A 21641-nucleotide genomic window follows, 5' to 3' on the forward strand; every position below is an offset into this window, starting at 1 on the left:
TAATTGGTGAAGCCAGAGAGTAAAATATTTGGTGAAGCCAGAGAGTAAAATATTTGGTGAAGCCAGAGAGTAAAATATTTGGTGAAGCCAGAGAGTAAAATATTTGGTGAAGCCAGAGAGTAAAATATTTGGTGAAGCCAGAGAGTAAAATATTTGGTGAAGCCAGAGAGTAAAATATTTGGTGAAGCCAGAGAGTAAAATATTTGGTGAAGCCAGAGAGTAAAACAATTGGTGAAGCCAGAGAGTAAAATATTTGGTGAAGCCAGAGAGTAAAACAATTGGTGAAGCCAGAGAGTAAAATATTTGGTGAAGCCAGAGAGTAAAACAATTGGTGAAGCCAGAGAGTGAAATATTTGGTGAAGCCAGAGAGTAAAATAATTGGTGAAGCCAGAGAGTAAAATATTTGGTGAAGCCAGAGAGTAAAATATTTGGTGAAGCCAGAGAGTAAAACAATTGGTGAAGCCAGAGAGTAAAATATTTGGTGAAGCCAGAGAGTAAAACAATTGGTGAAGCCAGAGAGTGAAATATTTGGTGAAGCCAGAGAGTAAAATAATTGGTGAAGCCAGAGAGTAAAATATTTGGTGAAGCCAGAGAGTAAAATATTTGGTGAAGCCAGAGAGTAAAATAATCGGTGTAGCCAGAGAGTAAAATAATTAGTGAAGCCAGAGAGTTTGGTGAAGTTGGTTTTCAAATTCTGAAAGAATGCAGACAAAATGGCTACAGGGATTTTCAAAAAAGTTATTTTGAAGCCAGATATAAATTTTCAAAGGTTGGAAAATCTACTAATTTTGCATAGTACACCCATACCCGAAGGTGTGGCGGGCCGCCCGCTAGTTGTAGAAAAGTTAGAAACAATAATATTGTCAAAGCGATTTATTAGGTCAATAGTTCATGTATCAGTTCCAAATTCCATGAGAGCAAACATTTTGACACCAGAAACGAGAAATACGTATTGCATAGCCAAGTGCATCATATCATAGTCAGTCTGAGTCCGAAAAGCAATAGAATATTGAATTAAAGCCACGGCAAGAACAGTATACATGACAGCCATCATCAAAAAAGGTCCATTGATTCCAGAAAAGATGAGTCCGATGAACAAATGACAAAAAATCGATAATCCAGCAACAGAACCAAGGATTTTCTGTCTGTTGTCAGTATGAATCAATACCATTGGATACACAAATGATGCAATCTGAAATTCTTAAACGTTTTATCAATTGACAACTTAGAAAACTCACCATTTGTGTAAAAACTGTAAACGGAGCAGATTCAACCCAATCATCCTGATTTATGAACCCAATTAGTACTGACTGAACAAAAATGAATGCACAGCTTGCAATTCGTTTTTCTGCCAATGATCGGACTCTCAAGTTGTAATACACATAACTGGCAATGAGAGGGATTACAATAGTGATGACGAGAATTGCTCCAAGGTTAAGGAAAATGATTCCAAAGACTGGAGCAGTGATATATGAACCAATGAATGATGAGATGGAGGCAACAATTAGAAGAAATGTGGCGTTTGCGAAAGTCTGAAAGAATTCTTTGAAATTGAATTATTGAAAACTTGAATAATACCTTCGAGATGTTAAACCCAGACGATTTTTCTGGAGGAGACATGTTCATCATCAAGTTTCCGAACCAGTTGACATCTTCCTTGAAAGTTTGCTGAAAATATTCGATGAAAGTTTCTCGTACATTCTCAAACTTTTGAAGAGATTCAAAGATCCTGAGATCATCATTTTGAATAACTGTAGCTACACGTTGCCCACCTACATCAACGCTACGGCAAAGTAGGTAAAAATTCCATTCAGTTCAAAAAAATTCTTGCTTTCAAAACACATTATGCATTCTTGAAAACATTCTATGATTCTCACGAAACCCAGAAATGGTCGGGCTCGGTGAACTGTGACACCACCGGGCGTTAGGTAGGTATGCGGAAGGTTTGAGGAAGCGTGCCTACCTACCACGAATTCAATTTTTGATTAGATCATACATAGACATGAATTTTTGGCGATTCATGACAACAATGTGTATGTTTGAATTTCAAACTAGGATCCCATGATTTCCACTTCTTTCCGATTTACATCTAACTTACAGCGAAATGGTACACGTCATTTGCGGTACGCTCGACAGTTTCCGGAAACTTTCTCAGATTTTTGTCGTAATATTCTTGCAAATCATGTCCCAAATCCGAATAGTTTCTGATGACGTCACGTAGTACATGAGTGACCTCTGTTCCTTCGTTCTTTACTGCATTTGTAATATCCTCAAGTCGTTCATATCCGTTGTCAGCATCTTCAGGCATTATTGATCAATTTGTGACGAGAAAATAAATCGATATATCGAGAAATAAGTGGTTTTGGGTCTGACGGGGGGAAAACCACAATTTTAATTAAATAAAAAAAGGCCGCCACGAGTTAATAGAAAAACAATTTATTTCATACATATCTGATATTAAAAAAAATCACTTAAGAAAATGTTGAGTCCATTGATCATGAAGCAATTGATTATATGCATCAGAACCTTCTCTTCCTTTTGTTTTAATTGCCATTAAATGTTCTCTTCGTTTCACTCGACGTTCACGCATTTTTGAAAGATGATAACTTGATATAAGTGGCATTAGGAAGGAAAACAACGGGTGCAGCTGAAAAATTAAAATTAAATTGATTTTTTTGATTTGTTTTATGCCCAGTGAAGACACTTTTTATCCATGCGAGATACGCCTGCCTTGCGCCAAGTTACTAGGATTTTACGCCAAAAAAGAGACTATTTGGCATGCAGGAACAATTACTGAAAAATCCGAATTTTTAATACTTTTTTTTGAAAGTTTTTGATTGTTAAAATAAATTGACTAGCTTTAACAATTTTTTTATCCAGATTTTCAATTCCTGCCAATACAACAAAATAATGTATTTGCGTCTTTTCAGAGTAAACTTTTCAAAGCAACTTCTCAAGAAGCACAATTTAATTTCCAAAAATGTTTGTCTGTCTGCCTTCATGCCTACGCCTGAATTTATGCTCGTCTACAGTGGAAGCGTTTAATTGACGATTTTTGCACAAAAAACCCCTCCAAACTCACATAAAATATAGTTTTGACAGTAGCCAATGCTGGCTGATTATTGATAAAAGCATCAAATTGAAAGTTTCTGAGCGTAAATGTTCCCACAATGTAGATCACAGACATTATCATATTTATTATCAAAATTGATGAGATAAATGTGGTTGTGTCAATGTTTTCAACAATTTGAAATCTTCCCGATAAACTTATTTCTATTCTGAAACATCTTTTTTTGAGAACTCCTTGAGTTTTAAGCCAACCTGCTCTCTCTCCGTTTATTTACAAATCGAACAACCTGAAGCAAAATAAGTGCTAGAATAGCCAAGAAAAAACAGAAAATGTAGAGAATGTTGAGCTGAAACTTTAAAAATTAATTAATTTTAATTCTTCCTGGAAAACTAACTCTAATTTCCACACCTTTTGGCGGACTGATTGCAGTGATAACTGGCGAGTTATAATCAGCGTCTTGGTAAGCCCAAACAAGTAGAGAGAGGGGTAATACAATACACTGAAACTTTAAAAGTTAATAAGTCACAAAATTAAAATGTATAACTCACGAAAAATAAGTAAGCAAGAATATGCCAAAATGAAGTGTTGTGCTCGTAACTTTCAATTTTGATAGTTGCCAATAATCGTTCAATTACCATGAATACCTAAAAATTAGTTGGTTTAGAAAATATTTGTTATGATTTTTTATTCGTTTTTTTTTCTAAATGTTCTCACTCAATTACTTCGGCCAATCATCTGAACTTTCAATCTTGATATATCTGCAGCAGAAACCTGATATTTCTATTCAACCGTGTAAAATGAACAAATTATCAGCATCATCTTGTAAGATTGAAGATTATCAAAATCATTTTTTAAACACTGTGAAATAGAAGGTGGTTGCACAAATTATACATTTTTGCTTGATGTTTGAACGTGGGAAAAACAGATTGAATTCATGTTTGAACTAAATGGTCCAGACATTTTCTGTTTTTAGTATTTTAACAACCTAACCTGTGTTAACATTCCACAAAATAAACAACATGCAATTGAGCTGTGCACAATAGCATACGGGACCATTGAAACATGAATATCACAATCTGTTTGATAATCCAAAAATCGTTCAATCATCATGAGATATGAAGCTGTGAATAGGAATGAGTGAAATATCGCAGCGAAAAAGTACATTGTCAAAAGAAGCTGGAAATTAAACATTGGGTTTCTAGAACGTTCCAGGAATATAATCTTACCTTGAAGTTTGGGTGGAACGTAGAGTTCCAAATGAATGTTTTGATAAAGTATGAACATGTAAAAATGGAGGTAACGGATAGGACAACATATATAAGATATACAATTTGATATCCAACTGAGAAAGCCGTAGCGCTGTTCTGAAAAATTGTTTAAAATTTATTTTAAAAATTATTAAAGAAAGCCGTTTATAAAAAGTACTTGAAATTCTCAAATATTTTATCCGGTTTCTGGATCTTTTTCAAATTCAATTAAAAATGCATGGTACGTCTACTGAATTTGATTTTCAGTGTGCAAAACTTTGTTTAAAATTAAATTAGATATGACTTTAAAAAATTTTCAGAAAAATTTTTTTGTCTGAACGGTGTGGAAAAAAACTCACTTCTTTACAAATTTCAATCAATTCTCGATCCATATTTTCACATTGGCAAGTTGATCAGTGATAAGACAAGGTCAATACACACACAGAAACTCGGAAGGAAAGATGAGGGGTGTTTAGTGATGATCCTAAATAAATAGAGTATTTTTGTTTCTAAGCAAGCAAAGAAAGTTTCCCAAGGAAGAGAGAGAGAGAGAGTTAGAGGTAAAAAGAAAAAGAAGACACATTTTTGTGATTTTTCTAATATTTCCCAACCTAAAAAAACATGTGATTTTTTTGTGATTCGCCCTCATTTAGCTCATCTGGCTGAGTGAATTCGTTCAAAATTACATTGAGATTCATTCGAGTTTCAGGTTGAACAAGAGATATGTGGGAAAAACGAGAAATGTGAGCAAATGTGCAAATGTGCAAAACGTCAGAAACAAAAAAGAGAAGCTCATCTCATTGTTGTCCTTGATGTGCGCCATGACGTATTTGCATTTTTATTTTATTTTTTCTAGATAATTGGGATGGAGGTTCATTTTTCAATATGGGAACCTAATTCAAGAAAAACCTGAAATGTGTTTTTTTTTTGGTATTTGAAATAAGATTGTTTTTCAACAAAATTGAAATATTTCAGATTAAATTTGAGTGTCCGAAAAAGAAGAGGAAAAACTACCATAATTTTAGTGTACTTCTAGACACCCTCAAAAATATCCAAAACCTGCAAATTCAATTTTTGAGCAATTTACTGCAGTGGGGAAAAGATGCACTCTGAAAATTTTCAGATCGAATTTTATTAGTTTTTCCAAAAATGAGCTGAAAAAAATCCTGCATGCCTTTTATCCGAAACAAAACCAAAAATTTAAAGCTCAAAAAAAACAGTAACACTATTATATCTTTGCAAAAAATTGCCAAAGCGATTTATATACACTTGCGGGAAAACAAGGTGAAAAATTGTGGAGCCAGAGAATTTGTTTTTTGTTTTCTGTTGCCGGAGATATATTTGAACAGCCTATAGTGTAGCCTTTGCATCAGAAGAATGATTTAATTTTGTTTAATCCGTTATTTGTTTTACTTTTGCATTTTTTTTCTACCAAATAAGTACGGATCTATTGAAAGATGAGTTTATAACTTGGTTTTTTTCTAATTTTTCCCAGGATTCTTAGAAATTTAACAAAATCTGATTGTTTTCTTCATCTTCAAAACACAGCTGATTAGATAAAATAGGACACAATTTCGACGCTGCTGATGTTTTCAATCGGTCAAGTGACAAATCCATGAAAACGGATAGCGTGGGAGAAGGGAAAGTAGGGGAGTTTAATTCAAGGATAGTTATTTAAACTTTATCCTGTGAATACCTTATCCAAATCAAACTGAGGTTTGGTGATGGAGGAATACTTTAACAAAAAAGAAAATGGAATAGAAGTTTTGCAGAATCTCGGAGTATTTTGAAAATTATAAATTTATATTTGATGCTTAAGAACCATTCTTAAAATCTGGAAAAAAATTGATTTCAAAAAATTTCAGTCATTTTTTCAAGTTAGCTCTAAAAGTTTTACAAAGTTTTTACTCCAATATTAACTTTTCGCATGCCAAGATTTTTTTCTGAAAATTAAAAAAAAGTGAAACAAAAAAGATCATAGACAAATAGTTGTGAATTGAAAATTGAACTACAAAAAGTTCTTCTCTCACTTTTTCTCTCACTTTCAGGATTTCGATTTCAAGTGTGGTTTTCAAGTACTCACATGAACTGCATACAAAATTTACTTTGTCTACATACTCTTTTCTACCTTTTTAGAAAGTAATTTTGAAAAAACGTCGTGGGAAAAGTAGATGAAAAGTGGAATGACAGGAACTAAACGATGGGAGGAAAGGCGTAAAAAGAGTGCAATATTTGAGCTTGATTCGGATTTCACATCTTCTAAAATTTCACTCCTCACTGCTACGTCGTTTGCTTGTTTCATCTTCATCATTGCAAAATTGGCTGCAATTCAATGCCGATGAATGCGTCAAAAAGCAACAAAGTTCATTTTTCAAAAAAAATCTTTTTCATATTTCATAAATTGAAGAAAAACAGCATTCAAAAATAGTTGAAATTTTGTATAAATAAAAATCTTAAAGCACAAATTTTCAAAGTTAAAAATCGAAATTATTTGTGCCTGTAGGACGTAATTGGGCAAGTTAAGAAAAAACCTGAAAAAATTGAGCTTGTGTTTCAAGAGGAATGAAGAACCAATTTTCAAATTAGTTTCAGATTCCCATGCCTTTTGAATAACTATTTTGATATTTGGTTCTATATTTTTCCATCAATTATTTTTTGTTTTGTGATCAGCATTATTATTATTAATTATTATTATTAAAGTTTTGATTTATTCATTGTATAAACCGAATCCCAATAATTTGAAATAGCATTATCATAATTCTCAGCTCCTTCCTGACCAGTCGATTTAATTTGAATTGTTGATTGAACTTTGTTGTTCCGTTTGAAATTCAAATGATTCAAAGCTTTGAATCCAATAAATACAATTACTAAATTATAGGTAGGTGTTGCACAATAAACACCTCTCATGACTGTGTAATTAATAAATCCACGAAAGAAATCAGGGCCAACAGTTCGAATGAGGAGAATTGTTGATACATACCAGCCAAAAAATAATAAATGAGTGAATGTGACAATTAATGTAAATCTTGAAGATTGGGATATTTCCTGCATTTCATATTTTACTGATAATGATACATTCTTGCGGCGGTACCTGGAACTTAAAACATTTTTTGAAAATGTTCAACTTTTAAAATTGAGTAATCTTCCTAGAAGGAAACAACTGTTAAGTTTTATTTCTATTTTAAATTTTATTTCACAATATTTCCTAACCATTTCAAGTTATGAAAGAATCTAGTTAGAAACATGTTGTGTTTTGTCCGAAAGATTAACAATCAGGTCACACTTTTCAGATATGTTGCACCTTTATTCAATTTTGTTTACTTTAGCTTTCTCAGAAAATGGAAAAGAAATCACTTTGGCATTATAGCTCACTTTTCAATATGATACTTTTTGGGAGACCCAAGTTGAACTTTTGAAAATATCATAAAGTTCTCACAACTTTATTTCTTCTCCTTACCTTTGATGTAATATTTTATGAATAAAAAGAAGAATAAGGTTGCATATGAAGTTTGTAATTTTCAAATACAGCATATACCATAAAAATGAGTTGAATTGAAGAGCAGAAGTTGCAGGAACAAGGATAAAATTTATGAACGGCTTGTCAAACTTCTCTTGTCCATAAATATCGTACAAAAACATACTGTCAATTGCTATCTGAATTTTAGTTATTCTTCAAACTAATGAGACATTTGATTAGCTCACCACAACAAGAACCAAAACAGGACCTAATAGAGTTCGTACATGCTCATAGCTGTGAGCCATTTTTAATGCTACAAATCGTTCAACTGTAAATGCAGTCGGTAGAATCATTGGAATTGTCATAAAAATGAGAGCAATCATGTGACCGTATTTAAATAAAGTTGCATTAATAATTAAGTCACAATTTGAAGTTACAAAGAAGGGAACGAAGAAGTGATAGCCCTGCAAATTATGTTGGTAATTGAAATTTGTTGGGCAATTATTCCAATATTTAAACTCACAAATGTAAAACATATAATTGATGCAAAAAGAAATGTTCCAATGAAATATGATACTAATAAAAACTTTAAATTTCCATGAAATGGAAGCTTGAATACTTTTTCAACCATAAAAAAAATTAACGATGGCATCGCAAGAAGTGAAACAAAAAACGACCAGAATTGAGCAATCATATAAAATGGATGATATGTGAGTTGATATGCCAACTCACATTCTGTTAGGTTTGCTTCCGACATTACGGAAAAAGTAGTTGGTAAGAAACAACTAAGTATTTTTATATTACAACATTAGCGTCAACAGCAAGAAATGCAATCTAATATGTATCAGATTTGTGATTGCTTGTTGCCGTGTTTCATTGTTTTTGGTAAATACGGAAATTAAACCAAATTTGGAATAATATAATACGCCTGGTAGATATACAAATTTTTGAGCATTCCACAAAGAATAACAATTGCTGGAGCGGAATTGAATAAATTCTAGAACATGAAAAAATGTGGGAAGGCAGTTTTGCCCTGCATAAGCTATATTTATAACTTAATTTCAGTGAATGCTTCAAAATGTCAAGTGGTTGCTGAGAGTTCGAAAAAAATTGTACCGAGAAAGTGATGTTTCGTATAATTCTGGCAACCCGGATGTCTGGCGCATAATATTAATAATAAAAATTTATTACGTTCTTGAAGAATTTTTCTAAAAATTAGTGCAAATAAAAATTCTATCAGAGTCTGTGGCTGGTCTGGGTTAATAAGTAGGTCTTTTCTAAAACTTTCAAACCGTCATACAAAATTGAGATGTTTTTGACATTATGAAACTGTTTTTGGGCTATTTGGTGTCTTGTAGAGCAAAATCCTAAATTCTCCAATAAGGGAGAAGAAAACCCGACAACATCCTACAAATTTTGGCAAATGACGGCAGAAGGCTGGAAACTTTATCGAACATTGGTGCTAGCATTTTTTCCTGATATAAAACTCAGATTTTTTGAAACAATTGTTTATTTTAAAAAAGCATTAAAAAACCCCCAATCAGTATTAATTAATTAGAATCCTATCTGAGTAATTGTAGCCCATTGATTAGCAGTAATATTATCATAGTTCCTTGCTCCTTCTTTTCCAGTTGTCTTCAATTGAACAGTTGTCTGCACCTCCTGTTGCCTTCTCGAATTTAGTTTACTTAAGGAGACAAATCCCACAACAACAATAACCAAATTATAGGTTGGAACCGCGCAATTGACTCCTCTAGCGACTGAATGATTGATGAAAGAGCCGAAAAATGGTTCTCCTAGTACTCGAACGAGAATACTGCAGATTGTGTTGCACCCGAAAAATAGCAAATGAGTAAATGTGATGATGAGTGTGAACTTTGAAGATTGCGATATCTCCTCAATTGCGTACCGAGTAGACAATGAAGTTTTATGAAGCAATAACCTAAAAATCATCTGATGTTATACATTATTCAATTTATTTTTTTCTCACAAACCTCCTTTTAAATTTCCGATGCACCAACAAAAGTAAAACGTTTAATGCGAGATTTCCAATGTTGAGATATAACAGAAACCAAAGATAAGTATTGAAATTAACTGCAGTTGTATTAGGAAGCATGAGGAATGATATGAATGTATCATCATAGGTTTCGTGTTGGAATAAAAAGTAGAATATAATACAATTGGGAATTATCTGAAAAGTGTGAAAAAACGCAAAAATGGTAACCGGTTTCTAAAATTCTTTTACCAAAAAGATAACTAAAACGGGTCCAATCAAAGTTCGAATATTTTCATATCGAGAAGCCATAGCCATTGCAGTGAACCTCTCTATGGAGAATCCCAATGGAAACATCATTGGGGTAGTCAATAAAAATATTACAGAAGTATGAATGTATTTAAATAGAGTTTTGTTAATTATCAAATCACAGTTGGATTTGATGAAGAAAGGAACAAAGAATTGGTATCCCTGCAAAAAAGGTTTAATTTATTTTTGGAAGCTTTTGATAATCTGAGGACTGAAGGTCTATTATGAAAGCCAAATTTTTTCAAGTCAAAATTGAACTTTGACAGCACGGATTGAACATTAATGAAAATCTTTCAAATTTGGCTGATGGGACTCAAAGCAGTGGTGCAAAAGTAAATCAAGTGCAAAGTTCAATCAAGCATGTGGGTGTACCGAAATTGTGCTTCTCCAGGCATTCAAAATCAGAAAAGTTGAACTAAGGCCTTCTTACTCTCAAGGCAAACATTTTTTTTCAAATTGATGAACAAAAACACATAATCAGAGAACGATTTATTAGAGGATTCAGAGGAGATGGTCTTATGGGTTGTACTCAATTGGGAGGTTCTTGCGACGAACCATACCGTCTCCTTGGAACCATTCACGGCGGAATTGCTTGGCAGCTCCATCCGGGGTATTGGTCCACTCAACGGTGATACGGTCGTTGTTTGTATCCTCCTGACCGAAGGCAAAGGCATCACAGGAAACTGCCAGAAGAACTGCCTCCTTTGGGTCCAAAACTCCACATGGTGGATCAACTCCAAGTCTCTTCATATTGGTGGTCTTGATACCGTATCCAATACGGCGAGCCGAGGAGTTAATCACTTTGATGTGATACGTGTGCTTGTCGTCGTATGGTGCATTGAAGACGATCTTCGTACCCGGCTGGGTCTGGATGTCTCCTGGTGGGACGGATTGGGCCATGGCGACTTCTTTGTAGAGTGTGAAAACTCACAGTGAAGATTATGGCAAAACCTGCTCAATTTATAGCAAATTTCTCTCTTATCTCTGTCCTAGATCTATAGCAAACAACGTGAGGTCATTTCACGTACAAATAGCTAGGGCTTCAATCAGTATTGATTTCTCAATTATTTTTTTGTGGAAAATTATAGCAGTTTTACAGTATGCTGGGCCGAGTTGAAAATGAATATTGATGGTGATGATAAAAAATTTTTAAAGTAGTTTCAGGATCTTTCGTTCAAAATGAGTAACTTTCAAGCAATGCAACTTACAAAAGCGAAACATAACATGACAGCATATAATAAAATACTAATAAAATAGGCAATTAGAAGAGTCTTCAAATTTCCATGAAAATAAAGTTGAAATAGTCTTTTAAACATGAAATAAATCAATCCTGGAACGGCAAAACTTGAAACAGAAAATGTATAAAATTGAGAAAACCGATAAACTGTGTTGAAAGTTATTTGAAAGCCGAGATCGCATTTTGTTTGATTAATTCCCGCCATTTCAGAAATAGTAAACGTATGCAAGTATAAAAAATATGATTATTTCAAAGTTTCTAGTCGAGTGAGCACCTCTTTCTGGGTGAAAACTAATATGCTGCTTATAGAAAAATCAAAAGAGGATAAATTTGGAGTTTTATGAGAATCAATCAGAACACATTTTCATTTCAGAAAGTTGACTAGATTACTTATATTTCTAGGTGTGAAAGTTTCTTGCGTGAGAATTTGGTTATGTCTGAAATTTTGCGCTGAAATAAACGCCGTTTCGAAAAGTTTGCATTCCAAAGACAATTAAAGCTCAAGCCAGAGATCTGCCGGAATTATTTAAAAGTAACTTTTTTCAAAAGTCGAAACGGTCGAAAATATAATTTCAAGACTCCCGCTGCAAATGTTCAATATGTTCTAAGACAATGGAGGAATTCTTTTTTGCTTTTTTTGTGGGATTTGAAGTTATTGATGAGTATTGTTCTTGAAAAAAAAAATTGCTCAACTGAAACTACTGTATAGACTGTTAACAGGTATCTCTCATTTTTCTAACCTTAGACAATTTGTTACTTTCTCTAGTTCTAATAGGCACCCAATGATTTTAGTTAGGAAGGACAAATGCTCCACGCATTTCTTTGCTCTTATCATCCCTGTCTGGAACAATTTATTCAAAAATGTTACGGTTTTTATGTCCCCATATCAATTCTGTGAATTTATTGATCTCAACATCCCCCGGTTATAACTACACTTTTATCTCCATTCTCGTTTTTCTCCCCGTTTCACCTGTTCCCTATTATCTTTTCTTTCTTTTTTTATGTAACTTTTACTCGAGTTGAACTCTTTTAGGGTTCGTCTCGTTTTATTTGTTTATTTCTCTTCTTTTAGTTAAATAAACTCAAATTCAAATTCAAATTTTTTGATGTAGATCTATTAATTAAAAACCACTTTCATTTTTTTTGTGTCACAGAATTACAACAAAACGAGCTATAAATGAAACTTTATTGAAGTCCGGGGAAAGTTCTAGATCTATTTCCTATGGGTTGTACTCAATTGGGAGGTTCTTACGGCGGACCATGCCATCTCCTTGGAACCATTCCCGACGGAATTGCTTAGCAGCACCATCAGGGGTGTTGGTCCACTCAACAGTGATACGGTCGTTGTTTGTATCCTCCTGACCGAAGGCAAAGGCATCGCACGAAACTGCCAGAAGAACTGCCTCCTTTGGGTCCAAAACTCCACATGGTGGATCAACTCCAAGTCTCTTCATATTGGTGGTCTTGATACCGTATCCAATACGGCGAGCCGAGGAGTTAATCACTTTGATGTGATACGTGTGCTTGTCGTCGTACGGGGCGTTGAATGTGAAAACTCACAGTGTTTTATTTATGACAAAACCTGCTCAATTTATAGCAAATTTCTCTCTTATCTCTGTCCTAGATCTTTGCTCAAAAAACGTGGATTTCATCACGTTTTTGACAGTGAATATTTAAGTTGTTTAAGTACATAAAGGCAGAGCGATATAATTTTATTCTAATTGATTGCAATTTATTTCTAATTTTTAATTTTCTCAAAATTTAAAAGAGTCTTCAAACTTCCATAAAAATGAAGTGGAAATAGTCGTTCAAACATGAAATAAATCAATCCGAACTGCAAAACTTGTTTCAAAGTTTCTAGTCGAGTGAGCATCTCTTTCTGGGTAAAAACTAATATGCTCCTTATTGAAAAATCAGTCAACACAGGATAAATTTGGAGTTTTATAAGATTCTTTCAGAACACATTATTTCGGAAAGTTGACCAGATTACTTAAATTTTTAAATTTGAAAGTTTCTTGCGTGAGAATTTGGCTATGTCGCTTGATTTGAAAGTCCATTTTAAAAAGGTTACATTCCAAAGAAAATGAAGGTACAGGGGTACCGTACTGAACAATTGGAAACTGAACGGTTCAAGCATTTAAGAGCAACAACAGCATAAGTACTATACCGATAAGAATGTTTAGATATATTGTATTACTGTAATCCAGAAACCGATTACAAATCAGATCTACTGTTCTATGTATGTTCAACTCATCAATGTCTCAATCCGTCTGATTGGCTCACAACTGTTGTGGCTATGGATTTTGTAATTTATTTCAATCAAAAATCACTCTTTCAAATCTAGTTCATAAAATGGGCCTTCTTATGCATGTTGTCTCTTGCTATCCTTCGGCTTCTGTGGTCCAGTTGGTGTGGTGGTGGCTGTGGAAGGAGTCGGAAGCTTCGGGTGCTCATCCGGTTTCATGTAGTACGGTTGACTCTTCAGCCATTCCGATTCACAAATTGCCTTGTAGGTTGGACGATTTGGAGCATGAGGCTGGAGAATCTCGAGGATCAGAGCCTTGGATTGAACGGAGGCAGTACAGAGTTTTGGGAATCTGAAAAAAAAAATTCAAATTTAAAACTGCTTTTAGTACACTTGGCTTACTTAATCTTATGGGCCAACTGTCTCTCAATCATTTTTGTCGGATTGCGGTCATCAAACGGCATGGACCCAACCAACATAATGTACAAAATGACTCCAGTACTCCAGACATCAACCGCATTTCCCGAATATTCTCTTCCGCGCAGAATCTCCGGGGCAACATACGCACGAGATCCGCAGAATGTTCCAGACTTTTCTCCAGGTTTCAGGATTCGAGAGAAGCCAAAATCTCCGAGTTTGACGTTCTCGTGTTTGTCAAGAAAGATGTTTTCACACTTGAGGTCACGGTGCACAATGTTGTATGATTGGAGGTGCTGAAAATGTAAAGTTATTATGTGTTGAAATCGCAGAAAACTAACCATGAGCGCTGCGATGAACTGACGGAAAGTGAACTTCGCGTCATCTTCATTCATTGTTTTGATGTCCTTCATTTTTCGAAGCAAGTCTCCTCCAGCACAAAACTCGGTGACAAAAATGATATGATCGGGGAAGGATATCATTTCGTACAAGCGACAGATGTTGTCATGTTTCAGAAGCTTCACAATCTCCTTCTCACGTGGCAAGAACTTCTTGATGTAGTCATCTTTTTCACGGGTCGAAGTGATGTTTATTACCTTCGCCGCCACTTCAAGCTTCTTATCACCCCACGTGGCACGGGCCACACGAGAATACGATCCGCTGCCTGCAAATTTGAAGATTTAGTTAAACATGTAATTGTTGTGCATTTTGAACGAAGTATCCAGCTAACCTTTGAAGGAAGTTGTGAGCATTGGAAATTAAGTTTGATGAAAACAGTGTGGAGAAATCACACCAGTAACTTCAGACGCTATAACTTCTTTCAGAATAAAGCTAGAGACTTCGTTCGAAAGCCATTTTTGAGCTAATAAACTCACCGAGAATCTTATCAAATTTTAGCTTGTGCTCCTTCTCAAGAGTCGGCGCAAATGCCTTAGTCTTCGGGCTCAACTCTTCAGGTTCTTCCTGATTTTCAGACACATATGGAAATAGTTTATTTTAGTGCTGAACGTAACCTCGAATATCTACCAGTGCTTTCTTCTTTTACCATTTTCAACGACTCGCAAGAGAGAAATAGAAGCCAATATCAACGGTAACCGCAAAATCAAATCAAAATAATTATTGATTTTTTTCAAAAACTGGAGGGGGTGGAACTGTTTTTGTTTCAATTTTTAATGTCACGTTTTTTAAAAATTAATTTAAAAATTTTTTAAATAGTAACTTCATTGTATAAAAATTAATAATTGTATTTTTCAAAAAAGTTTTAAGCGCGTTCACCTCCGTGTCGTTATCTTTGCTCCACATCTAAGCTCCGCCCAAAAATCACCCCAGGGTAAAATCAGAAATTCAAAACTAACAATTCAATACTTCCAATTTTGAAGTTTCATTGAAAAACCAAACGGCTTATCAAAGTGCTACAAAAGTTAACATTTAAAAGATAAAGTACAAAAAAACTGGATAATTTGAATTCTGCACGTCAGCTTAGACAGAAATTTCTTGTTTGAAATTTCGTTCAAGCTTCGGCAAACAGGCTGATTTTTTGATCATTCAAATTCTATGTTGAAAAAAATGCCTAAAAATGTTGAAAATTAATTATTTTTTCGCCACCTCTAGATATTTTTTTGTATTTAAAACTTAAAAATAATAAGTTGTTTTCTTAGATTTTTAGAAGCCCTGGTGTGGCATTTTTTCTGAAAATCCTGTCGGGGAGAAACTCTACTTATTATACTCAAGACTGCAGAAAAGCGAGGAGGGTCTCGCAAAATATTTTAAGATGAAATCTGAAAACATGGGAAAACATTGGAGAACAAAAATTAGTTTCGAACAGTTTCATTAATTTTTTTAAAAATAATTATTAAAAAATATTATAAAAAAAAAAAAATAAAAAATAAAAAATAAAAAATAAAAAATATTATTAACGAGTTCTGTTGGAGACAGTATTCCACTGCTGCATAATAATATCATCATAATTCCTAGCACCTTCCTGCCCTGTCACTCTTATTAAAACTTTTGTCAAGATTTTTGCATGTCTTCTTGAATTCAACTGTCGAAGAGATATTAATCCAACAAAAGCGATCAATAAATTATATGTCGGAACTGCACAATTTACACCTCTTGCAACATAGAAATTGAGAAAGTTTCCGAAAAAAGATTCACCAAGAGTTCGAACTAGAATACTTCCAATAGTGTATGCTCCAAAGAAAACAAGATGGGTGAATGTGAGAATTAATGTGAATTTCGATGAATTTGATATTTCTTCCAATGCATATCTAACTGATAATGAAGTTTTCTTTTTCAAGTATCTGAAATTGAATTTTGCGTCGTAAATATTTAAAAGTTCCTTACGTATTTTTAAATCTTTTGTGAAATATCAAGAGCACACAATTGCAACAAAAATTTCCAATTTTTGCATAAAGCAAGAACCAAAGATAGTTATTAAATTGAACCGCTGGTGTATTTGGGAGAACTAAAAACGAGATGAAAGAATCCGTGAATTGTTCATCTCGAAACAAAAAATAAAATACGACAAAGTTTGGAGCAACCTGAAAACGGAAAGATTTTTAATAAATCTAAATCTGAACACCATACAAGAATAAAGCACAGAATAGGCCCCAATAGTGTTCTCATTTTCTCATATTTATAAGCCATTCCAACTGCTACAAATCTTTCAATCGAAAAGCCAAAAGGAAGTAACATAGGTGTTGTCAAAAAGAATAATGACGTCATGTGACCGCATTTGTACAGAGTTTGGTCAATAATCAAGCTGCATTTTGTTGTGACAATGAATGGAATCAAACACTGATAGCTCTGAAAAGCGTAATTAGTTTTAGGATAAAGGTGAATGTAAAATAAGAAAATCAATTTTTATTTAATTGGCCAACGTATTCGAGAAGGGATGATTTGAAGCAAAATTTGTAGTTTCTGTAAATTTGTTGGCGAGGCTTGATAAGTTCTTTCAGCAGTTGCTAGGAAGTTGCCAAAGTCTTGGCAGAATGTTTCAAATGTTTAGCGGAAATTGCAAACTTTGGCATGAAGCATGTAGGCATTGAAATTCGAAAAAAAAACTTACAAAATCAAAGCATAAAACCAAAGCGTATAGAAAAATGCTTGAAAAATATGTAATTAATAAGCATTTCAGATTTCCATGAAATGGGAGCAATAATACCCGTTTTAACAAAAAATACAACAAAGAAGGAACGGCTAATAATGAAACAGAAAGTGTCCAAAACTGTGCTAAACGATAAATCGGATGATAAGATATTTGAAAAGCCAAATCACATTTTGTTTGATTAATCTCCGCCATTTTCTTTTTCTCGAATAAATTATTTTCTTAAATATTTATATCATTTTATACTCTTACATACGAGTAATAACGAATCATTTGGTTCGTTAGCATAGCGGCCACAAAAATTATTACCTGGTTGACTGAACTTAGAGGTTTTATTCATAATGGTTAAGTTTAAAAGTCAAAATTCAAAGCACAGGAAAACATGCCATGATAGAAAATCGGAAAATTCTTTTTGCCTTTATTTTTCGTGGAATTTAAAGTTATTGATGAGTATTGTTCTTGAAATTTTTTGATGTAGATCTGTGATGAAGTAAAAAAAACCACTGAAGCTTGACTTCCATTTTTTGTGTCACGGAATACTTCGTGAAAAGTAAAGCTGACAAAAAAGCAATTCGCATTTTAAAAGAATGAGACCGTTGAACAGATGAGTTACTTTTGCGAATTCTAATGGAGCACGGACTGGAAAAAAATAGAAAATGAATGAGCTATCAATGAAACTTTATTGAAGACTGGGAAAGTTGAAGAATGACTCTCCAAGTTTTCTTGTGAGCAGGGCACAAATAACATACCAACCAGCAAACAACGCATGCGTGAAACTCACTATCAAGGTGAATTTTGAAGATTGAGATATTTCTTCCATTTCATACCGTAATGATAGTGAGCAATCACGACGGAGGTACCTGATTAGATGTTATTATACCAATAATCATTTAAAAAAAATACAAATACCTCAAGTTTAATCGTCGTTGAATTTTCAAAAGAAAGCAATTGCAGATTAGATTGAATATTTGTACAGCTAGTAAAAAAACGAAGAAAATGTTAAATTGAGTAGCTGAAGTTGAAGGAACGAGTATAAATGATAAATAAGGTCCAGAAAACGTTTCGTTTTCTAAATCAGCTTAACAGCTAAAAAATCGATCCCTACCTGAAGAAAAAAAAATTATAATTGATGCTGAAGAGTTTTTTATTCATAAAATCAAAATAAGGAAATAATTGTTTCTTGTGCCTAGACTAGCACCAAATGTAAATGAATAAGTGGGTCAAAGTACAGACATGTAGGCTGAGTAGGCATAAAGATGAGTAGGCATAAATACCTTCCTGTCTATCATGATGGAAATCGTAATTCAAAACCGACAAGATAAATACAGTAAAACGTACCAATATGAACACTAAAATTGGTCCGAGAAATGTCCGAACATGCTCATATTTTTTGGCCATTCTTAATGCAATACTTCTTTCAATTGAAAAACCAATTGGTAGAAGCAGTGAACATGTTAACATGAATAGTAATGGAATGTGTGAAAGTTTAAATATTTTTGATTCTAATAGAAGACCGCACTTTGAATTTGAGGCTTGTGAACTAGTGATTTGATATATCTGTAAAACGAAGTTTTTGATAAAATACAATTTTTGGCAATTTATAAACCTACATATCCTAAAAAAGTCACTGTGGAAAGTAGTAGAAGGCTCGAGAAATACGCCATAAGTAAAACTTTCAAATTTCCATGGAATCTCATAAGCATAACTTTTCGAGTTAAAAAGTAAATTAGTGATGGAATGGCAAAAAGTGAAACTAGGCATGACCATAGTTCCGAAATTGTGTAAATTGGATGATTATTAAGCTGATAAGCGAGCTCACACTGTTCAATCATCCTTTTTTTCTGAAACAAAAAACATTTGGAAAAATTTGAGATTTTTATAGTAACAAAGTATATTCAGTCCGGATCTTTAGAAAACAAAATGGTCACAATCATCGTATTAAAAAAACAACTGCAGTACTGAGAAACATTTTTTGAAGAAAAATTGTAATTTATGAATCTAATTTTCAGAAGAGTTCATATTGTCTATTTGATTAATTTTGAGTTTGAAGGAACACAACATTCCTTTTTTGTTGGACAGTAAAAACCTGAAGTTATTGCAAAATCAATTTAAAATAAAAAGATAATTTATGGAGTTCTACTTGACACAGAATCCCAATAATTAGTAATTATATCTTCATAATTCTTTGATCCTTCTTTCCCTGTTGATTTGATCTGAACTGTTGATTGAACTTTGTTGAGTCGTTGCAAATTTAAGTGTCGTAGTGATTTGATACCAATAATAACTATAATTAAATTATAAGTAGGAACAGTGCAGAATACTCCACGTGCAACTGAATAGTTTAAAGTTCCATTGAAAAATGATTCCCCCATTATTCTCACAAAGAGTATTACTACAACGTAGAATCCAAAAAATAGTAAATGAGTAAACCTAATTATAAAAGTAAACTTGGACGATTGTAGAATTTCTTCCATTTCGTAGCGAACTGATAATGAATAATATTTGATTCTGATCTTCTTATGAATTCTTAATAATATACAATTAAGAAGTAAGTTGAATATTTTCACAAATAACAAAACAAAGAAATACATATTGATTTGACTTGCCGTAGTCGATGGAACTAGAATAAATGAATAAAAACCCTCAGTAAAAGGCTCATTTTTGTAGACGGAAAAAATAATGGAAAAGTCAACTGCAATCTGAAAATTATTGTTTATTTTTAAAAGTTATTTTTAGATTAAAAACTGTAAAACATACAATTATAAATATAATAACAGGTCCAAGAAACGTTCGAGAACTTTCATACTTTTGTGCATTTCCCAATGCAACAAATCGTTCTATTGAGAATCCAATAGGGAGAAGCATTGAACTAGTTAATAGTAAAAATGAGCAAATCTGACCCCATTTGAATAATGTAGTGTTGATTAATAACTGGCACTTGGAAGTTACAAAGAATGGAATAAGAAATTGGTAAAACTGAAAATTTTAATGAAAAAGACGTAGAAGAAGAATTTCGAGAATCTCTCACTATTCAATTAGAAGCAAAAATCGATTTTATTGGTTTTTGATTTTTGTCATTTTCAGTCTCAATATTCCAGTAAAAAACTGTCAAATTTTTGAAAAACTTGATTTTTAAAAATCAATTCAGAGCTTGGTTGAATTTTCGGTTTTCGAAGCCTTGCTGTTTAAATTTGTCATTTTAAAATATAATTTTTCGGTTTCAGTTAAAAAATTATCATATTAAAAATCCTCACTTTTTAGCTATTAATAAGAACATTGTTTTTCTGAAGTTTCTGACAACTTTTACTATGATATTTGGTCAATAAGGCACCAACCTGCGTTTTTCTTCAATGTTTTGTTAAGAAATTCCAATGTTATTATCAGAAAACAACTAACTAAAGCAACAAAAAACTCACGAATGCAAAACACAATGCCATGGAAAATAACAGATTACATATAAAATAAACAATTAGCAAACACTTCAAGTTCCCATGGAAATGAAGAAAAAATATTTTTCTCGTGATAAAATAAATTAACGCTGGTATAGAAAGCGATGACACAAGCATTGACCAAAATTGAGAACTTCGATAAACTGGGTGATAGGCGAGTTGATAGGCAAGTTCACATACGGAATCATTTGTTTCTAGCATTTGATGAACTCTTAAACTTTTTTAATTTTTAGATCACTTGCACTTTTGTCAGATAAAAGATTCAAAGATAATTGTAATGCGATAAAAATATTGAGTTGTATTTTTTCAATTATTTTTTTCATTTTTCGAATTTTCTATATCAATTCAGAATATGGAAAATTGGTCATATATATTTTGATCAGTTCAATTTTTGAAATAATTGGATGAGAAAATTAATGTTGAAAATGCAAATTATCTATATGTATTTTTAATTCTAACCGGAAATTACTAAACAAAACATTGCCACGTAATTTGAAAAAGAAGATTTGATGAAAAAAATTAATGAGAAAAAATACGTTATAATTTTCAACCAAAAAACATAACGGTTGCATGTTCATTATGAAAACATGGTTTCGTAGAAAAAGTTATAACGTCTTAAAAGGTATTAACGAATAATAAGGAATCGTTAATGAAAAATCGGCACTGTTTTTATGTAAATTTTCTGAAAATCGAAAAAAAAAACCCAAAGAAGAGGCGCTAAAAATAAAAACAAAAAGTGTGAATCTAATCAGTCAGAAAATTTTTCAAAAATCTCACATCACAAACTTTTAGAGCAGGAACTAATATACTCTTTAGAAATATTTTCAAACGTTTCATTAAATTCTTTCTCACGAGTTTTTATCCGATGATGATGTGTGTGCTATTTCAGCTTTCAAGAATTTATTTGAACAATTCTTTCTAAAAATAAATTTAAAAACACTTGTTTTTATGGGTCCAAAGTTATGTTGTTTTTTTTTTTAATTCGTACACCCGATTTTTGAAAAATTGAAAACAAAGATACCTAAGAAAATCAAATTGAAAAATTAGACAAAATTCTTGGTATGCCTGAAATTGAACTGATAATGCTTTACAGATAGGTCTGAGCAAAAGA

General features: G+C 32.9%; 9 protein-coding genes, 1 non-coding gene and 1 pseudogene across 12 annotated transcripts; 1 reads left to right on the forward strand and 10 right to left on the reverse strand.

Annotated features, from left to right (window-relative positions):
- Nucleotides 1–859: 859 nt before the first annotated feature.
- F58A6.5 (uncharacterized protein) lies at nucleotides 860–2342 on the reverse strand. Its single transcript, NM_062554.6, has 4 exons — nucleotides 2099–2342; nucleotides 1579–1668; nucleotides 1239–1532; nucleotides 860–1192 (listed from the first exon to the last, which is right to left on the reverse strand). The coding sequence occupies exons 1-4, from the start codon at nucleotides 2306–2308 to the stop codon at nucleotides 890–892; spliced, it is 897 nt and encodes a 298-aa protein (NP_494955.1). The 5' UTR covers nucleotides 2309–2342; the 3' UTR covers nucleotides 860–889.
- Nucleotides 2343–2422: 80 nt separating this feature from the next.
- srb-16 (Serpentine receptor class beta-16) lies at nucleotides 2423–4822 on the reverse strand. The gene is made up of 8 exons (NM_062555.4): nucleotides 4677–4822; nucleotides 4297–4434; nucleotides 4061–4246; nucleotides 3619–3714; nucleotides 3465–3569; nucleotides 3322–3416; nucleotides 3083–3278; nucleotides 2423–2647 (listed from the first exon to the last, which is right to left on the reverse strand). Exons 1-8 carry the CDS (start codon nucleotides 4707–4709, stop codon nucleotides 2468–2470), a joined length of 1029 nt encoding a protein of 342 aa, NP_494956.1. The 5' UTR covers nucleotides 4710–4822; the 3' UTR covers nucleotides 2423–2467.
- A 2173-nt stretch (nucleotides 4823–6995) lies between these two features.
- On the reverse strand, nucleotides 6996–8533 carry srb-12 (Serpentine receptor class beta-12). Of its 2 annotated transcripts, none has more exons than NM_001368586.3 (4): nucleotides 8298–8532; nucleotides 8020–8238; nucleotides 7775–7971; nucleotides 6996–7414 (listed from the first exon to the last, which is right to left on the reverse strand). In NM_001368586.3, exons 1-4 carry the CDS (start codon nucleotides 8529–8531, stop codon nucleotides 7012–7014), a joined length of 1053 nt encoding a protein of 350 aa, NP_001355415.1. In that variant the 5' UTR covers nucleotide 8532; the 3' UTR covers nucleotides 6996–7011. The 2 variants fall into 2 exon arrangements, with proteins under 2 accessions (NP_001355415.1, NP_494957.1); NM_062556.3 differs by having other exon boundaries at nucleotides 7009–7408; nucleotides 8298–8533.
- Nucleotides 8534–9328: 795 nt separating this feature from the next.
- On the reverse strand, nucleotides 9329–11518 carry srb-13 (Serpentine receptor class beta-13; the record flags this gene model as incomplete). Its single annotated transcript, NM_062557.1, has 4 exons — nucleotides 9329–9716; nucleotides 9769–9965; nucleotides 10020–10238; nucleotides 11285–11518. The coding sequence occupies 4 exons, from the start codon at nucleotides 11516–11518 to the stop codon at nucleotides 9329–9331; spliced, it is 1038 nt and encodes a 345-aa protein (NP_494958.1).
- Nucleotides 10593–10976, reverse strand: msp-45 (Major sperm protein 19/31/40/45/50/51/53/59/61/65/81/113/142; the record flags this gene model as incomplete). The annotated part of the gene is made up of 1 exon (NM_062558.8): nucleotides 10593–10976. The coding sequence occupies one exon, from the start codon at nucleotides 10974–10976 to the stop codon at nucleotides 10593–10595; it is 384 nt and encodes a 127-aa protein (NP_494959.1).
- Nucleotides 11519–12533: 1015 nt separating the features above from the next.
- F58A6.9 (MSP domain-containing protein) lies at nucleotides 12534–12767 on the reverse strand (the record flags this gene model as incomplete). The annotated part of the gene is made up of 1 exon (NM_062559.6): nucleotides 12534–12767. The coding sequence occupies one exon, from the start codon at nucleotides 12765–12767 to the stop codon at nucleotides 12534–12536; it is 234 nt and encodes a 77-aa protein (NP_494960.1).
- Nucleotides 12768–13609: 842 nt separating this feature from the next.
- On the reverse strand, nucleotides 13610–15095 carry C27D6.11 (Protein kinase domain-containing protein). Its single transcript, NM_001377796.2, has 5 exons — nucleotides 15002–15095; nucleotides 14851–14955; nucleotides 14317–14639; nucleotides 13961–14271; nucleotides 13610–13910 (listed from the first exon to the last, which is right to left on the reverse strand). Exons 1-5 carry the CDS (start codon nucleotides 15021–15023, stop codon nucleotides 13676–13678), a joined length of 996 nt encoding a protein of 331 aa, NP_001364716.1. The 5' UTR covers nucleotides 15024–15095; the 3' UTR covers nucleotides 13610–13675.
- Nucleotides 15096–15887: 792 nt separating this feature from the next.
- srb-5 (Serpentine receptor class beta-5) lies at nucleotides 15888–17276 on the reverse strand (the record flags this gene model as incomplete). Its single annotated transcript, NM_062560.1, has 4 exons — nucleotides 15888–16275; nucleotides 16319–16515; nucleotides 16562–16780; nucleotides 17043–17276. The coding sequence occupies 4 exons, from the start codon at nucleotides 17274–17276 to the stop codon at nucleotides 15888–15890; spliced, it is 1038 nt and encodes a 345-aa protein (NP_494961.1).
- On the forward strand, nucleotides 16064–16210 carry C27D6.13. The gene has a single exon (NR_051040.1). It is a non-coding gene; the product is annotated as an Unclassified non-coding RNA C27D6.13 (non-coding RNA).
- A 484-nt stretch (nucleotides 17277–17760) lies between the features above and the next one.
- srb-4 lies at nucleotides 17761–18913 on the reverse strand (annotated as a pseudogene). Its single transcript is given in 5 exon segments — nucleotides 17761–17941; nucleotides 17991–18160; nucleotides 18163–18186; nucleotides 18420–18638; nucleotides 18692–18913. Coding segments are annotated over 5 exon segments (816 nt in total).
- A 294-nt stretch (nucleotides 18914–19207) lies between these two features.
- On the reverse strand, nucleotides 19208–20731 carry srb-3 (Serpentine receptor class beta-3; the record flags this gene model as incomplete). Its single annotated transcript, NM_062562.1, has 3 exons — nucleotides 19208–19780; nucleotides 19839–20057; nucleotides 20498–20731. The coding sequence occupies 3 exons, from the start codon at nucleotides 20729–20731 to the stop codon at nucleotides 19208–19210; spliced, it is 1026 nt and encodes a 341-aa protein (NP_494963.1).
- Nucleotides 20732–21641: the final 910 nt, after the last annotated feature.

This window comes from Caenorhabditis elegans, chromosome II (assembly GCF_000002985.6).
Source record: "Caenorhabditis elegans chromosome II".
NCBI classification, from domain to species: Eukaryota; Metazoa; Nematoda; class Chromadorea; order Rhabditida; family Rhabditidae; genus Caenorhabditis; species Caenorhabditis elegans.

Coding starts and splice junctions, on each gene's coding strand:
- F58A6.5 (NM_062554.6), bottom strand. CDS start 2,308: ATGCCTGAAGATGCTGACAACGGATATGAACGACTTGAGGATATTACA. Junction 1,669..2,098: donor ATGACGTGTACCATTTCGCT/GTAAGTTAGATG, acceptor GAATATTTTCAG/CAAACTTTCAAGGAAGATGT. Junction 1,193..1,238: donor TTACAGTTTTTACACAAATG/GTGAGTTTTCTA, acceptor TAAGAATTTCAG/ATTGCATCATTTGTGTATCC.
- srb-16 (NM_062555.4), bottom strand. CDS start 4,709: ATGGATCGAGAATTGATTGAAATTTGTAAAGAA. Junction 3,417..3,464: donor CAAAAGGTGTGGAAATTAGA/GTTAGTTTTCCA, acceptor TTAAAGTTTCAG/CTCAACATTCTCTACATTTT. Junction 2,648..3,082: donor CTGTCAAAACTATATTTTAT/GTGAGTTTGGAG, acceptor TTAATTTTTCAG/CTGCACCCGTTGTTTTCCTT.
- srb-12 (NM_001368586.3), bottom strand. CDS start 8,531: ATGTCGGAAGCAAACCTAACAGAATGTGAGTTGGCATATCAACTCACA. Junction 8,239..8,297: donor CAATTATATGTTTTACATTT/GTGAGTTTAAAT, acceptor CATAATTTGCAG/GGCTATCACTTCTTCGTTCC. Junction 7,972..8,019: donor CTGTTTTGGTTCTTGTTGTG/GTGAGCTAATCA, acceptor ACTAAAATTCAG/ATAGCAATTGACAGTATGTT.
- C27D6.11 (NM_001377796.2), bottom strand. CDS start 15,023: ATGGTAAAAGAAGAAAGCACTG. Junction 14,640..14,850: donor AAAATTTGATAAGATTCTCG/GTGAGTTTATTA, acceptor TCAAATTTGCAG/GCAGCGGATCGTATTCTCGT. Junction 13,911..13,960: donor CAGTTGGCCCATAAGATTAA/GTAAGCCAAGTG, acceptor TTTTTTTTTCAG/ATTCCCAAAACTCTGTACTG.